Source organism: Ursus americanus, chromosome 19, assembly GCF_024610735.1.
Source record: "Ursus americanus isolate L20-20 chromosome 19, mUrsAme1.1.p, whole genome shotgun sequence".
In the NCBI taxonomy this organism is placed as follows: Eukaryota; Metazoa; Chordata; class Mammalia; order Carnivora; family Ursidae; genus Ursus; species Ursus americanus.
The window spans coordinates 38,188,515-38,206,881 of NC_142145.1; the positions used below are offsets into that span (position 1 = coordinate 38,188,515).

General features: G+C 42.2%; 1 protein-coding gene across 1 annotated transcript in view; it reads left to right on the top strand.

Annotated features, from left to right (window-relative positions):
- The first annotated feature begins 5,546 nt into the window (after positions 1–5,546).
- Positions 5,547–18,367, top strand: part of KLHL14 (kelch like family member 14) — a 99,424-nt gene continuing 86,603 nt past the window's right edge. The window contains exons 1-2 of the mRNA XM_045781888.2: positions 5,547–6,024; positions 8,006–8,998. Coding sequence (XP_045637844.1) covers positions 8,049–8,998 — 950 coding nt within the window. The 5' untranslated portion in view covers positions 5,547–6,024; positions 8,006–8,048. The remainder of the gene's footprint in view (positions 6,025–8,005; positions 8,999–18,367) is intronic.

Sequence of the window (18,367 nt, forward strand, 5' to 3'; positions counted from 1 at the left end):
AGAAAAGAAAAACTAAGAAGCCTTTAGCTACATATGCGTATTTTTTTATTTAACAAGCATTCACATGGCGCTCACTATGTGTCTGGAACTGTTCTAAGCACTTTTACAAATATTTACAAAATTTAAGCGTTATAAAACCATAGGAGGCAGGTACTATAATTATCCCCCTTCTTGGATGCGGAAACTGGGCAGAGAAATGTTATTTACCCAAAGTTGCAAAGATGGAAAGTGGCAAAGCTAGGATTCAAGTATAAGTGGTCTGCTTCCAGAATGCAGGCTTAGAAACACAGTGTTGCGCTACCTTGGTTTAGTAGTTTAATCAATATTTCCATAAAAGTAACTACTCCCTTCAGATTTTTAAAGCACATTGCTGAGTGATGGCTGCCATAGGTGAAGGATGAGGGAAACGCTCAAAAGATCCTATCAGACTCTTATCGATGGGCTATGAACAATAAATGTTTATTTCACAATGTTAAAAAGATTTTTTTTTTTATTTTTAGACAGTAGATCAGTAAAATCAAGAGATTAACACCACTTTGGTTAAATGCTCAACACAGTCCCTGATTATGAAATACCAACTCGTTTGTCCTGATGTTACCCTGAAAAATTTGAAAATTCATCTTTCATCGTCCATCAATATATTTATTGAATAACTATTATGGGCAAGGTACAGAGCTGTGGATTTCATGGGAGATTTTATCAGATACAAGGCTTTTTCTCCTCTAGAAGCTTATAATCTAGCTGAGATCATACAATGCATTTACCTAAAGAAGCAACTAGCAATACAAAGAGGTAAACAATAAATGTCAAAAAATTATTACAGGTAATAAGTACTATAAGGAAATTAGGAGCCCGTTCTTTCTGCACCAGTAGTTCATTACGTATACCCTTATTAGAGCAATTATCACAGTGTAATTATTCACATGCTGTGTCTAATTTACCTGCCTGTCTCCTCCATTAGAATGTTAGCCCCTTGAAGGCAAGGATGCAGTTTTACTCATCATCATATCATCCATGTTTAGCATGTTGTCTGGGATATAATAAATACTTAACGTATGCTTGATGAATAAATGAATGAAGTTCACAGGAGGCAGGCACTCATTTTGTAGCTAGCGCAGCAGCACGGTTCATCTCTGGAGTCAGGCTGGATTGATTTGGATCGTAGCTCTACCTTTGAAAAGCTGTGTGGCCCTGAAAATTTTACCTGATTTCTCTGCACTTCATTTTGCTCATTGGTAAGATTAGAATGATGGTACCTTTCTTTATTGGCTAATTTGACTAAGGAACAAGTCACCCCCAAAAATTAATGGCTCGAAACAGCAGCCATTTATTTTGCTCAAAGGTCTGTGCCTTAGTAAGTTCGAGCTACATTGGTTCTTCTGTCTCAGTCGGGCTCATTCATACATCCCACGTCAGCTGGGACCATGTGGTGTCTCGTCTGCCACCAGGCTAACCTGGACTTTTTCACATGGCTACTGGCAAGATTCAAAGTGGGGAAGTTGAAGCATACAAGGCCTTTTGAGGCTCAGACGTGGAATTGGCACAAAGTCACTTCTGGCACATTCTATCCATCAAACAAGAGACAAGGCAAGCTCACTTTCAAGGGGTGGAGAAGTAGACTCCACTCTTATGGGAAGAACAGCAGAGCCACTTTATAATGGGGTATTTATACCAAGAAGGATAGAGAGTTGGCGCCATTTTTACAATCTACCATGCTCTCTCACGGGATTAGCAAAAGGATTAAGAAAACAAACATCTAAAGGATCTAGGCTAGTGTCCACCAAACAAGTAATGAGTTCAATAAGAATTAGCTGTGATTATTCTGTCAAAGCTGCCAGGAAGAGTTTCAAAGTGGAAAGGAATCTGAGTTTAATCTGAGAAATAGGTGGGATTTCTCTATGTAGAGAACCAAGGCCTCTCACAAGGATACAACCTAAAGATGTGCTGTGAAAGTGGGATGTATTTCAGAAAGGAGCCAACAACAGACTTCCCAGAAGAGCTACAACAAGAGCCTACAAACATGGAATATTGGGCAATGACTTGGACTTGACCCTGGGGCAAAAGTAAACAATTGGCTTTGACTAAATGCTAGCAATTGTACGTTTTCTTATCTTTTACTGTTATTTCAGATTTTTTGTTCTAGAAGCTTCCTGATGCTGCTGGTTTTATGATATTTCTGTCCATATCTACCCAAGATTTCAAATAGAAGCCTATCATTTTTCTCTGGGTTTTACCATTCCCTATCTTTGGGAATCTAGGAGGTCCTTCTTTGCTCAATTTTATTGTAAAATAGAATAATTCCTCCCTTCACCCATTTTACAATGGTGGCCATCATGAAGGTCAGGCCACAGGAAGTAGTATTTACTAACCAAAAGAAACACAGGAGAGGCCAGGCTTTGGTGTCGATAGAATTTGGTGATCACTCATATATCTTAAGCAGAAAAGTCGAGAATGAGGAAAATAAAGTTTCACTGTGGCTGCCCCTTCACGTGAAGCAGCAAAAACACTCCTGGAACTGTTCTGAAGATAAGCTTAAGTTCACCCAGTCCCGTGAGATGGTCCTGAGCAACCAGAGCCACTGATCCCGCCTGGGTCCCTGCCACCCGGAAGGCTGACCACGCCACTTCGAGCTAGAGCTCTACTGGATTGTTCAGTGGCAGCAGTTCCAGAATCTCGCCACTGTACATAGTTGAAATGCAGATTCACTGATGAATAATCTTGATAATTCTGTCGAAGTATGAAGACTGCTTGAATTAGAGGCCTACACAATCATATTTAGTTTTTTTATAAGACAATTCCAGCTTCTCTTATGCCACGTGAAATCCATCCTGCTGAGCGCTCTTCACTAGTCACGTCCTTCCTGCCATTTTAAAAACAATAGTGGCAGAGATGCAAGCTGCTGATAGCGCTCAGCAGGACAGATCAAACACACAGATGCAATTTCTGTACGTTGAACAGTGAAGTAGGATAAAATTCAAATACTTCCAATCGCTTAGTAGCTAGCCTCTGATTGCTGCAAATTGAATCTTTCATAACGGGATTTATTGTAAACAGTGTCATATCATTTGTGAGTTCTGCAATAATTTCAGTCAAAGCCAGTGCAAGATATTGGAGGTGTGAGACATGTGCATATGCCGGTTTACACCTAGATTAGGAAGGAATTTTTTTAATTATCAATATTATTTTTAATTGCTTACAAAATAGCCGTAATTGTAATTTTTTTTTCTCTGAAATCCTAAACATTCTCAAATAGTGTAACTTTAAAACCCAGAAGAAAACAGCCTGGCTACGTCATTTCAACAGCTGTTTTAGAATTGCAAGACCCCAGCCCTGTTCTTCCCCTTCCACTCTAATTGTTAAAGAGGCATCAAAATTATAGATAGTTAAAATTTTTGAAATGTGCCTTTCATATTGTTTGGGAACAACAAAGATCCTTGTAGTCATAATTAGCGATCAATATATCCTATTAGTAAAAAAAAAATAGAAATTCAAAATCAAGATATTTTGAGATCTCAAAACACATCTTACTTCCTTTATGAGAACATGGGAAGATGGCAATAGTTTAAGTGATCAATACTCTTATTCATCTTTGGATTTAGTTCCAAATACTTCATTGGAACCTCATAAAAGGTAAACATCAAAAGCATACTTTACAAATTATACTTTCAATGTATGAGAATTTGGTGATACTCCACATTCTTGATAGCCTTAATTGCTAAGGCACAGAACCCCCAAAAGACACTATATCACAATTATACAATCTTCCTGTTCAAGACCTAAATAAGGGAAATTCAAAAAAGGAAAAATGCAAAACAAATAGTAGAGCCAGAAGATTTAGATCATCTGTTCCCTTTCCTTTCCCTGCTCTAAACAAAAAATCTTTTTCTATTATTTTACCATGTATTTGAGCTTTTTATTATAAATGTGAAATGTGAAATACAGTATCTCAGCAAGATCTAAATAAAGTATCTTACTCTCAGATAACCTAGGACCTTGATAGGGAAGCCTTTGTGAGGAGTAAATGCTTCGGTTCGATCCCTCCTCATTTATTTAAGAGCAGATATCCCACATGCATGTTAATGTTTATTATTCTAAATGGGGAATTCCCTATTTCTAAACCGAAGAATTTTCAGTTTTCTCCTCCTCTCTTAAGCAGGTGTCTTTCCATATCTCACAAATTAAAAGAGAAGGAGGAAAGATAGCCTTTGAGTGGTGCCCTGATGTGTATTTTAATAAGTTTACTAATCAGAGCACATATAAATTAGAATGAATAATATTCATATCTTTAATAGCAAAGAAAACTCAATTTAACTCCTGTCCAGCTTTCTTTCATGTTCATTTTATTCAAGGGCATGCCTTCTTCTTCTTCTCCTTTTTTTTTTTTTTTTTTGGCCTTTTTTTTTTTTTTTCCTTTCTTTCTTTCTTGGACACCTCCAACCCCCACTGACAACCGAAATGCGGGGCTATAAATGTAAGGGCGCAATACATCATGAGATAAGTCTAGAGAACATGTCCTCTACCAAAATGCACATGAATTCCTGGTACAGTGAAAATTCCGGAATCATTTGGGGGTTCATTTTGCATGCTAAGCAGGGTCAAAAAGGTGAGCTTTATGTGGTCATCCTTATATATCAGATGAGGTCCAAAGTTTAAAGGTTACATTTGTGAAATTGCAGCTGGGTTTCCTAGCACTTGATTTTAGCTCCTGCAAATCAAAGACTCTTAATTCAAAGACAAATCTGACAAAATGAAAATCTTTCAATTAAAAAAATATGATTTCTGAACCCTTATCTGTTGAAGAGATGACACAGAAGTTCAGAGATGGTTGTTTAACCAGACAAAATGATAGAGAAAATATATTTTCCAACAAGATCATAAAGCTTGAATAGTGCGGGGAAACAAATGTAAAGTGAAGGGCTGTCCTCTATTCCGTCTACCAGCTCTAATTCCCCCACCCTCAGTTTGTACACTCAGCCACTCACCTTTTAGGCAAGGGCTAGTGTCTTCCAAATTAGACTCAAACCCCAAATACCAAGACACTAGAAAGTGGCATCTTAGCATATTTTGAGATCAGACATTTTCTGCATTTCATGGTGGGGGGGAGCAGCATACCAATGTAGTGAAATCTGGAAACAACAGCATATATACAGACACAAAAAAAAGTTTGCATATTGCACAGAGCGCTTGAAGATCATAAATCTATGCATGAGAAAGATGTAGTGGAAATTTTGGGGGGGATTAGAGTTTATTTTTGTCATCTCTGTGAGACAGCTACTCATTCATCCAGATCACAGCTAAGAAAAAAGCTGGTCACAGAAATTAGCAGTTTCAGCTCAGCAGCGAAGTCGCCAGCCTGTGAAGGCAGAGAGAAATTGACTAATTAGCAATGCGCACTAAAACTTGACGGTTCTTTATAGAGAGAGAGAAGAGAGAGGGAGAGAGAGGGAGAGGGAGGGAGGGGGGGCTCGCTTTTTCCCCTTCTTTCTTCCAAAGATGTTTGAAATCGCAGTCATTTACGCTCGACAATTTTTACAATAGCCTTGAGCCATAATTTTGCGAGTCTCTCCAGCATCCATCCCCCTGTATGGTCTCTCTCTACTGGCCAAGCACGACCGTTTCTCTCCCCAACCGTGGATTTCCTATTACTCTCGTTACGACTCACTGAGCCCCAGGCCCAAGGATAATGATGTGTTGTTTCTTGGTAGCATAATTTGTCACACGTACATTTTTTCTTCTTCTTCTCTTGCAGAAAGCTCTGCTCCCCCTCTCTCTCTCCCTCTCTCTCCCTCTCTCTCCCTCTCTCTTTCTCTCTTTTCTCCCTCTCCTACATTTTCTTGCTGTTGCTAATTCATGGTGATCAAATGATGTACGACAAAATAAATTGTAAAGAGTGACTGCCTGGAGTTGGGAACCAGAAGGTGTTTTCCCCCTCCCAAGGAGAGAGCAAACCTTTAAAAAGGAAGGACAATTGATTTTTGGGGGGGAGCTTAAGTGAGCCTTGACTTTGCAGCTGGTTGAAAGCAGGTAAGTTTCTGGCCTTGTGTCTGCCTTGTGTGTATTTTGTTCTGTCTTTTGGGTTGTTGGCGGGGGAAGGGACGGGGAGGGAGTCTTTGGGGGGGGTAGTTGTGTGGCAAACGCTCATAAAGAATAAAACTATTGCAAGAAATAAGCAGATGAGGGGGAAAGGCAAAGGAGCACAAGAAGGAAGGGGAACAGGAAAAGATGGGGGGGAGCGAGACAACGAAGCGGGGAGAGCGAGAGAGAGGTATGACCGGGTCCACTTAAAGGGAGAGACTCTGGGAGATGTTTCAGGAAAGCCAGAGCTTTGGGGGCCGGTGGGGGAGGGGGTCCTGCCGGGGGAGGGAGCTCGAGGGAGGTTAGGGTCCACCTGGAACGGGATGGTAAAGTGAGTCGAGAGGAGCCCAGTGTGGTATAAATAGGAAGCCGGCGATCCAGGACTGGCGCCAGGCAGGGCAGAGTGAGCCGCAGTGGAAGGGGCAGGTCCGGCGGGATCCCTCGGAGCCGGGCGGCGGCGGCGGCGGCGGCGGCGGCTCTCCCGGGCGGGCGGGCGCGCGGGCGGGATGTGGGCAGAGGGTCCCTTTCTGCTCGGCCCTGGAAGGTGCAATTACAGGTTAAGGACCTGGCATATCGATTTCGCCTCGCCTCCCCCATCCTGTCGTCCTCCGCCTAGATGCGGGCGGTTCAGACTTTTTTTACAGAAGTAGTTCCAGGGCCAGGAGAGTGGGGGTGCCCGAGTGGGGGGGGGGCGCTGGGGGTTGTACCGAGGGGCTAGTAGGGGCGCTGAGGCTTCGCGTGGAGATGCTGGGTGGGATGCAGAGACCCCGCACGGAACCTCACCCCCTCCATTGGACAGCCCCCACCCCTCCCCCAACACCTGCCAGTTAACTTGAACTTCTCACAGTTACTGGAGTTAAAGCCACTGTTCCCGGTGCCTAGGAGACAGATCTTCTCACGTGAATCCCTCCGGGCCTCCCGGCTCCCGCTCTAAATCCACCCCAGTAGCCCCACTTCCTCCCTCCTCGTCTTCCCCGGTGCCGCCCCGCGAGAGAAGGGGAGACACACGCCTGAACTTCCGCGCTTTGAAATGCTGGGGGCGGGAGAGGGGGAGCCGGGGGTGGGGGCCTGAAAGGATTCTCCTGCCAGGTTTAAAGGCGTCTCTGGAAAATTAGCAAAACTGAGTGGTGACGGGGAAGCCAACAGTTTGCGAAGCAGGGAAGCAGGCAGGGCCGGGGTGAGGGAAATGAGCTAGAATTGATAAGGACAGCTCCCGCCTCTGCCGAGTCCACTGAGCTGGTCCTCACCGCGCTCCACTGCACTTTCCCGGGAGAAGAAAGGGCTTTATCTGCTACCTCAGACTAGTAGCCTAGGAGTTTCTCGGGGCAGCACGGATAATCGAAGGTCTTCCCAGCTTTTGGAGGGCTAAGAATCGCCCACCCGCACGCTTGTCGGGTCCCCTTTCCTACCCCCCAAACTGGACCAACTGCGAAAAGCAAAGCTGCAGGCACAAGTTGACCTGGAACCTCCGCCGACGGTCGCCTCTGCGCTCTCCGGGAACCCCCGGCTCCCCACTCCCCGGCCTTTCCCTTTCTCGGGCCCGGCATGGACACAAGCCCACGAGGTGTCTCGGCCTCCGTCGCCACTTTGCCGTCGCTGCTGCCACCCCTGTCGCTGCCAAGAGCCGAGCCAGGGTGGTTTTAGGAAAGTGAGGGACGAAGTGTGTGGGCGGTGGCGAGAGGAGTAGCAGGGAGCCGAACCGGCGCCCCGACCCCAGACAGGGCCCTTTTGGTGGCGCTCACGGATTCAGTGCCTTCAGACCTTACTCCCGGGGTCGGGGTCCTGGGGCGCGCCGGGCAGGAGCCAAGCTGAACACTGATTGTTGTTCTTCGCCCTCCCCTCCCCTCCACACCCTTCCCCACCCCGACCACACCCCACCCCCTCCACTACCCTTCTCCCCTCCCTCCCATCCCCCACCCCTGTCTGCCAGGTTGGAGGAGGGTTTAAAGCCAGGTGCGCCAAGTCAGCTCGCCATGTCCAGATCCGGGGACAGGACCTCCACCTTCGACCCCAGCCACAGCGACAACCTGCTGCACGGCCTCAACCTGCTGTGGAGGAAGCAGCTGTTTTGCGACGTGACCCTGACGGCCCAGGGCCAGCAGTTCCACTGCCACAAGGCCGTGCTGGCCTCCTGCTCGCAGTACTTCCGATCGCTCTTCTCCAGTCACCCCCCTCTCGGGGGAGGGGTCGGCGGCCAGGACGGCCTGGGGGCCCCCAAGGACCAGCAGCAGCAGCCGCCGCAGCAGCAGCCGCCACAGCAGCAGCAGCCGCCGCCGCAGGAGGAGCCCGGGACTCCTTCCTCCTCCCCCGACGACAAGCTGCTGACCAGTCCCCGGGCCATCAACAACCTGGTGCTGCAGGGCTGCTCGTCCATCGGGCTGCGCCTGGTGCTCGAGTACCTCTACACGGCCAACGTGACCCTCTCCCTGGACACGGTGGAGGAGGTGCTGTCGGTCAGCAAGATCTTGCACATCCCCCAGGTCACCAAGCTCTGCGTGCAGTTCCTCAACGACCAGATCTCGGTGCAGAACTACAAGCAGGTGTGCAAGATCGCCGCGCTGCACGGCCTGGAGGAGACCAAGAAGCTGGCCAACAAGTACCTGGTGGAGGATGTGCTGCTGCTCAACTTCGAGGAGATGCGCGCCCTGCTGGACTCGCTGCCGCCCCCCGTGGAGTCGGAGCTGGCGCTCTTCCAGATGTCCGTGCTGTGGCTGGAGCACGACCGCGAGACCCGCATGCAGTACGCGCCCGACCTCATGAAGCGCCTCCGCTTCGCGCTCATCCCGGCCCCGGAGCTGGTGGAGCGGGTCCAGTCAGTGGATTTCATGCGCACCGACCCGGTCTGCCAGAAGCTGCTGCTGGACGCCATGAACTACCACCTGATGCCCTTCAGGCAGCACTGCAGGCAGAGCCTGGCCAGCAGGTAGGAGACAACAAAGAGGAGGGCGGGGGTTGCGGGGGGGTGGAAGCAGGAAAGGCCGGAGGGAGGGGAGGGGGCAGAGGGGAGGGGGGAGATGGGTGGGCTGCGCGGGAGGCTCTGGCAAACTGAAAACAAACGCATACAAACAAGTCAGATGGTGTGGCGAAAGTTGATTTCGGAGTCCCCGAAAGGTCAACGGGGAAGTGGCCTAACAGCATCCCTGAGCGCTGGAAAGCCCACGTTCTCAACATCCCCGGAGCAAGAAATGTGGGACTTGGGGACTGAAATCGACAGGCAGGTGGGGCAAAGGCCGGGGCAGTTGCAAGTGCAGCTCTGGAACCCTCTCTTAACCGGTCGTCCCACCAAATCTGAACATGAGCTTGCTTAAGGGAAAGGATTCTGCAAAGACAAGTCCCACCGCGCTCCACCTCTTTCCTGCCTTGGGTGAGCAGGAGCGTCCTGGGCACGCTCCGTGAGGAGAGCTTTCATTCTTTCTGTCAGGCTCTCAAGGTTTGTCGTTGTTGTTGTTTGTTGTTGTTGTTGTTGTTGTTGTTGTTTAGGGACCGAGGTCTGCTCCCTTTGGAAGTTGGAGCCCCAAACATTTTGCCTATGAGGGTCACTGTTGGAAATTCTGGCATGGCAGAGCCAAGCAAACTTTTTTGTCTTGTGGAAAGCCTTTCTTTTTCACTTTTAGAGGAGAGCAAAGCAAGAGGGTTCAGGGGGTCGGAGTGAATCATGCCTACAGCTCCCACTCTAAGGGGAGCACAGCTGAAAATTGGGAGGAGAGTCATCTGGCTCTAGTTAGGTCCTTGTGCCTGCTCTGAAGTCATGGAGAAGTTGGGGACTTGTTGTTGCTCTTCGGAATGTGTCTGTGTGTGCTGCAAATAGGGTTTCATGTCAAAGGGGAGAGAGAAATGATGCCTTTTTAAAATGTTGCTGAGATTTTTTTTTTAACTGTAGGAATCGACAGTCGTGTTTTATTGGCTCCAATTTTAAAACCCCTTTTAATGAGCCCTAGCAGAGCGTTTCTTTCTCTTTTTAAAAAAGAGAAGCAGTATCTTCTCAGTTTCTCATGATAAAACATCATGATTTCAGATGCCAGCCTAATCCACCAGAGTGTTACATGATTTAAAAATCCATCATGGCATTTTTCCCATTCAGAAGGATGAATACAGTGGGGGGAGGGGGGTCGCTTTTGTGCAGCTTTATGGGATTAAATATTTATTTTTAGTCGTGATGTTTCTACTAGACCCAGGTAGAAATATTTTAAGAAAAGGAAGATATTCTGTAAGGCACTGGTATTCAGGTGAGGCCCACAGGGGTATGGGAAATCTTGGACTTAGAAACCTTCTAAGTTGATTTTCTACTATTTGTGAGAGATGAGTTAATGAATTGTGTCAATAAATGACAGTAGGACAATAGCACAAGCAAGAATTCAAACCCCCATGTGCTTGAATAGTGAGCACGGGAGTCCAAGTGTGAATAAGAACATGGGATGTACTTTTATTTTGTAGAGTTTTTCATTTGTCTAAAGATCAAAACTTAGTGCGATGGGCAAATGTCACCACACCAATGGGCACTGGTGATTAATATTCTGTTATCTTAACTTTTATCACTTTTAAATGACCTACAGGTATACTTAATTTAGCATATATTATACATATTCAGGAATTCAAACAACACAGTTATAGTCCTGAACATACATTTATTCGTATTTTTAAAAACATGTAAAATCTAGTAGAAACTCAGAAGCCCAGAGGGATAATAAGATGAAGGCTTAACTTGTTTTAGGAGTGATTTTGGGATATGAGCGTTACAAATTTGATCTTATAAAGAATTTCTGAAGCCCTCAATGCACTTTTACCTAATAAGTATATTCTAGGGCTCAATGTTAGAAGAACAGTTGACTTTCAAAATGCAGAATCCGTTTTCCACCTTAGTCTGGATTCAGCATACCAGCTGGGGCCTGCTGGTTCTGTCCTGGTGGATGGCTGAGATACCAGGCTGCCTGGCTCCGTGACGACACCTTCCAGCTTCACTGGGCCATATCATTTGAAGGATATGTAGTGGTGTCTGACCACTAAATGCTTACAAGTGTCATGGATGCTGCAAGAATCTGATACTTCTGCGGTAGGAAGAAAGCTGTATTTTTCTTTAAAAGCAGAAGATACAGAGAAGAAAACAGTTCATGTGAACCTGTTGTTGATCTCAAAGTAATATAATTTAGCTTTTGGTCCATTATTGATAACTGTAGCATTTTAATTTGGGGGGACTAATTACATTATTCCAATTTTAATTTGCAGAAAGAATGTCAGACTAACCATCAAGATCTTAACTTTAATGTAGACAAAAATGCTGTAAGTTGTAACCAATAGTATTATATTGGCCCATTTATTATAGCATCAGCAGAATATAAAAATGTTCTCTCAGACTTACATGTAGTTTAACAGAAGGATACATGTGCTAAACAATTGCTTTTGCAAATGCATCACTTTTATTGAAGACAATTAAATGAAGATGCATTGTATTTATTACTCTTTATCCGCCTATAGTTTTTAAAGTCTAAATGTGAAAGAATTCCTCAAATTTAGGCAAGGAGTTGAAAAACTAAAATTGACTAATCTGTTGGAAAAAGTATGAAATATAAGGAAATAGAATCACTTCAAAAAGAATTTATTTAAGAATACATTATCTATAGAAAGTAGGGCTATTAATGTAATAACAATATTTTAAATATTTTTAAGGATTATGAAATAATTTTGAATTTTTATTACATCTAGAAAAATAAAACAACCCAAGCCTGAAGACTTTATAAATATCCATATTAATATTTAATTTTTGCTCTAGTTGCTTTAATCTTTCTGAGTATGCTATTTATGCTCAGATTCATGATTTATTTTAGCAAATTAAGCATAAGAATAATAAATTAAAATTGAAAGACTTTTAGTATCTTATATTCAAATATATGCATAACTAATTTAAGAGAGGAGACAAAAATTAAGACATTAAAAGTCTTATTATTTTCTTTTTGTTTTATTGCAAGAAATATGAAACTTAAGAAATAAGTTCTTGAAAAAGTTTCTGGGAAAGTCATTTTTAAAAGCTTCTAAAGCATGAAAATTTAATTTAATAAGTAACATAACATGCGATGTTTTATTACATTAATAAGTAAATATCAGAAAACATACAGTCTAAGTTTACTTTAATCCCCAAAGTTTCTTATTTGTGTTTTTAAAATTTTTGTGCATAATTTAGTAGTTGTTCTAATAAGTCAATTTGGACTAGATTCATTAACTTCTTTCTTACATTTTTATTGCATCTCACACGATGTAACAGTTAAATAAACACTTATTGCAAGTTGAAAGAATTAAGATTATAAAATAAGAAAGCTTCAGTGTTGCACTTCACTAATATGTTCCTCAATCTACATTACTATTGCACATAACAAAAGTCCATTGAACCTTCTACAAGAAAACACCTGTAATAGAAAAGCATTGGTGAAAATAATCATATTTTTTAAAACATATAACCACCAGCTGTTACAGTCCCATGTACAGTCCTACACTGAAGTGTAGTTTTCCAGAGATTATATTTTATAGAAGACAGAAGGCTACCTTATAAATATTTCACTCTCTAAAAAAGTCTATTTAAAGATTTCATATAAATTAATTTAAAAATCTACTTAAACATCAGGAACACAATTATCTATTGGCTAAAATGACTTGTAATGATTAAAAAGCCATTAGATTTCCTAATACACAGTTTTGATTCCTGGCTTTAGTGCTTAAAAAGTGTTTCTTTAAATGTAGGACTATATTTTCCATTGGTTCTCTTCCTAAGGCCTGAATAACAACCTTAGCAAAGCAAACTAATCTTGTATCCATGTATTCTCTAGATTGTTACTTCCCTTTATATCAATTTGATACCCTCAGATTAGAAGTTGTTAGGTAGTTAGATTTTTGTATCAGAAGTTACTCAACCATTCAGAATACAATTTGTTTATTATGTGAAACAGGACCATTGATTACAAAATTATATCACAGGTATGGGAGCCAAATAGTTACATCCTACAGTCAAAAGGCAATTAGAGTAGATATTAATGTGTTGCATTGGCTTAGAGGATTAACTGACACAAGTGGACATGTTCAAATTTTAATTCGTATCTTGTATTTTTCCATATTTATGAACACGTGGAGGTTCACTCATTACCTTAGCCAATTTCCAAGTATCTCTATTTTCTTAACTTAAAAATGCAGTAAAAAATGTATCATTTTATTGACAACAGCTACTTCATACCAGAGGATCTTCTAAGCATTGTACAAACATTAACTTATTTAATGCTCAAAACAACTTAAAAAGTAAGTTCTTGAAAAAGGGATGAGAACCAGCATTAGCCTCCTTCTATAGATGGGAAAACCGGTACACAGAGAAGTTAAGCACGTTGCCCGTGGTTGCACAGCTGCTAAGGGGTAGAACCGAAGTCTGAGCCCCGGCGGTGTGGCTCTGGAGTCTGTTCTCATCCACAGTGTTCCGCTGCCTGCTCTGAGGCTCTCCAGGCTAGCATACGATCTAGTGATCGTCCTTCGACTTCTATATAGACTTAAGACTTTTCTTTTGGAAAGAAACTTGTGAGGGTTAACTATTAATGTGTCTGACTTTAAAAGAAGTTTAGGAAAGGGATTGTTCTAGGCCTGGGGTTGAATTTTTTTTTTTTCCCCTGTAAAATGACCAAATAGTAATTATTTTTGGCTTTGCGCGTCACATGATCTTTGTTAAAACTACTCCAGTCTTCCCTTGTAGCACAAAAACAGCCCCAGACAGTATGTGAATGAATGGGCGCGGCTGTGTTACAATTGAACATCACTTGTAGGCGCTGAAATTTAGTATAATTTTCACACGTTATGTAACATTCTTCTCCTTTTGATTTTTTCCCCCCACCATTTAAAAATGTAAAAACTGTTCAGGGAGGGGCGCATATAGAAAAACAGGAGGCAGGCCAGAGTTGTTCTGTGAGTCATAGTTTGCCCACCCGTGTCCTAGGCACTTGGGATATATCTATGAACAAAATGGACACAAAATTTTTTCCTTATTCTAGTGGAAAGAATCCCATTGATCTTTCTACCTCTGCTTGGAAAGACTACAAGTCTCAGTAATTCTACCAATGCCAAATTAGAATTTCAACTTCCCATAATAAGGCTTAAGAATTTAAGTAGCAATCTCAGGAAAGTAAAGAGTAATTAATTTAAAAAGTGAATGAGCCGCTCATTTTTTTTCAAGCATACTATACAGAGAACCAACTAGATTGGTCATTATTCAGAAGAGTTTAAATATCATTTGTATGATATTTTAATGATTTCCAGTAGGAAACTAGTCAGGTACATTTAGCACATTGCTAAGATTGACATGCGTATATCCAGCTGACTAGTCAAAGCACATAAACGAACACATGAACAATTATTTTTCTAAATGCTGTCCTATATCTCCAGCTGCTTTGATCAAAGGTATGTGTTGTTAGGACTCCTGACTTCCAAGTGAGCTAGCTGGATGCAGTATACCTATAGTACCTCCCTGCCTTCTCCAAAATGAGTAAGCTCTAGAGGAGCAGTCCTGCTGTTGTAGGTTTGGTTTATGTGTCTGTCTCCCTCAGCAGATCAAGTGCCCGACCTTGACCTAGAAATGTGAGTTCAATTTGAATTGTTATTGGTCTTAAGTGTAATTGAGGTGGACACTTAGGATTTGGTCAGTTAAGTGTGAATTGACAAAGCCAATGTTGAAATAAAAGTGGAGGTTATTTTAAAGATGATTGATACACACAATGTTGTTTACCAACCACAATAGTAACTGTCACTGTGGAGTAACTACCATGAGCTCGACATGTTACTTACTTATATATTCTAGTCCTTGTAACATTCTTCTCATCTTTTTAAATGTTAGAAAATTGAGGCTCAGAGAAGATAAATACTTTGTCTAATTATCTGGATAGGATTGAGTTGGGAGTCGGTTATCATCATCTGAAGAATGCTCCCTTGTTGCGAGTGTCTATTATAGATACGGCTTATACAGAAAGCAAACTCTAATCTACACCTTCCATATCTTTGTTTTACCACATCACAGAAGAGATTAAAAGTTACAACTTTCTAACGCTTCTTCAAACCCACCCAAACAAAAGAAGTGAGAGGGATACTTTGGAAAGCTAATATTCTTTCCCGTTGGTCTACCGGACTTAATTATTAGTTCTGAGATTAAGGGGCTATATAATGGGGTTGCTGAGATTTTTCACTACAAAATTAACTTACTAAAAGTACAATGAGCCAACATATTTTAAATAAATCAATAAAAATAAGAACTTTCAATATAACTATGAAAAATAATTGTGAAAATAAAAAACAAAACAAAACAAAGCCTAGGAGCTTGAATTTAAACCAAGAGGTTTTTTCCCTAGATTTCTGTGCACTGGTGGAGTACTAGAGTGGTATTAGCTTTGTTTCTGTGAGGACAATAGAAAGCTATTCATGTTGGTGACACTTACAGGTGATAAATACAACAGGTAGAAGCCAGAATTATAAAAATGCCTGTATACTCTAATAACATAAAATAAGGTTACCCTAATTGGAAATTTATTCTGTTTATATTTTGTTTCAAGAAAATCATTTTAACAATTGTTTGCCATAAATGTTTATACCTTCTGTCATTCACTTAGAATTTCAGAAAATATATTTATTGCTATGTCCTTTCCATTAACTTCCAAGATAATTCATGATGCATGAATTACTAATGATGATTTCTTTAAACTCACACACACACACCACTATTATGATATGGGCAGGAGAACGAGTCAACCAGAGGAAGGACTCTCAGTTGTAACATAGATGAAACAGTGAATATGTCTATTTCACTGTGAATATTAAAATGGCCTATCTAGTCACAAACAATATTAATGAAAATAGGGTTAGAACTGTTTGCAACATGAGAATTAAAGCAGATATATACTAGAGAAAGCCTACAATTGTAGGGAAATAAAAATAGTGAATGTTTATGATGCAAAGAGAGAAAATAAATCATAAGTAAAAAAAGAAGAAAAAGCAGCAGTAAGGGAAATACAAGGAAATATGGGCAAAGAAATTATTAAAAGATAAACCATCTGAAACAGAAAGAAAAAGAGGACGAGCAGTGCAGGAAGATGGACAAAGAAATTCTAGAGCCCGGAGAGTAGGTGGTCAATAATTGTTGGACAAAGAAGTACAAATTTAGAAGCATTTAAGTCACTACATACCCAACGAATATAGTTTACAAGGTTATTGATGGTGTTCCATTGAAGAAAGAAAAGTCAGTCCTTAAAAGAAACAAAAAAAGATTGTTTCCCTAAGGAGAAGAAAAGGTCGATCATGGTATCTTCAGTCCTATAATTCAATTCAGTTCAGCAATTATGTATTTGTAATCTGAGTTAATCAAGATGTTTTGGTAAAAACTCTGTGTCCTTGTGCTAGGTAATGCAGTAGTTTCAGAAGTGTCAGAGTTCAAAGGGGACAGTCTGCTATTCCAATAGGAGAAGATGAAAATACAGCTGCATTCCTTGTAAAATCATCTTAATTTTCAGTAAAATTGGAACTGGCAGCAGACCTGAGAAGCAAGGGGGCCTTCACAACCTTGGGCAGCTTTTCTAAATCCACGCCTACCACTGCACCACCCCACAGTGGGAACTTGGGACGATGCATTGCAATATACCACTAACAAGAAGTTCTGCTGCGAAATATCCCCCACGTTTGCACTGAACATAAATATATCATCCACCAAGCCCTGAGCTAGGTTCTGAGATGCAGAGCTAAACAAGACAGACACATTGCTGACTTTGCACAGTTTACAGTATAAGGAAAAAGGATACAGAATGACGCGAATCCATCAGACTGGTAATACATGCTGCAGATTAGCAAACTTCCATGCGCTAACACATAACTGAGTCCTATCACCTCACTGGGGAGACCAAAGAAGACTTTATCCGCAAAGAAGTTGAAGATGAGCCTTGACAGATGACCTCTCCAGAGTGATGAGTCTGGAGGAAGGTGTGAGCCCAGGAAAAGCAGAAGCTGGGAGAAGAGCGTGAGCACCAGGCAGAGAAAAGTTTGGTACCTTCCAGGAACTGAGAGAAAGTGTGTGTGGCTAGGGCTTATGTGGAAAGGGTTGTTGAAATCAAACAGGAAGTCGTAGGCCTTGCTAAGGGTTATCCACGACATGGCTGAATTCCATAGTGGAAAAATCAGCATTTTTTTTTCTTATTTGAACTGGGAAAATAAGCAATAGTATGGTAGAAACATAAACCTCGTAGGAGTCCTAGCTCCACTTTAGCTGAGCCCCACAGCAGTAAAATGCATTAATATTTGTAGTTCTACCTGCCAGATTTTGGTAAGGATAGGCTGAGACAATGATAAAACCATATACACAGAAAATGCTATTTAAAATCAACTTATTAATTTTCAAAGATACAATAAGCAAAATTTACCTGAATACACTTTTGCCTATCAAGAAAACTGTTGACTATATCTGTGATTTCACTGAAGCACAGAATTAGTCAGAGACTTTTCAGACCAGATGAATGAAGTTGAAGGAACCCGGAGGTGAACACAAGGGCATCAGAAGGAAGTGGGAAAATTAGACTATCTGATTGCTCTCAGTAATTTATTTGTAATTCTTCAAAGGGAAAATGATGGCCTTTAGTCCCTCTTCTTTTTAATCGCATAAACTCAAGCTTAGACGCTTCGTTTTGCTGTCCCCAAGCCCGTCACATGCATATGTCAGGTGCTGGGCTCCCGGTGCGCCTGTGAGCGGGTTGGTAAATTGCACCTGCGCAGGGACTCGGAGCTTCCTCAGAGCTCAGCTGGGCCACCGTATGGAGACTGGCTCACTGGAGGCGGCAGAGAAGTGAACTGAAGAATTACAGTCGGTTTCACTTCCCTGCCTTATGTGCCTTCAGGTGCCTCTGAAGACAGGCGAGGCCAGTGAAATGGAGAGGAGGAGGAGGAGAGACAGCACCCATGTTAGAGAAGGAAGAGTCCTTGCGAATGTAGAGACATTGCAGAAAAATGGGGATAGATGGAGGTGTGTACGTGTGTGCGTGTATATCCACAGACAGTGTATATTGCTGGGTGCCAGCTTTCAGTTTTCCATACAGTGATTTCTGAGATGTGCTTCTAGTAGCCAAAGGTCTATTTTGTATGTGAGAATGGGAGCGGGACAGTCAGCAATTCGGTCTGGCACTGAGTGAGGAATGGCTGGGATGGGAGGGTCAGTTTTTCCCCAGAAAGAAAATAATCATGTTTGTAGATCCTCCCCAGAACAAAGCGGCAGACCACTGTCTGGCCCTGATCTTTAGGCCCC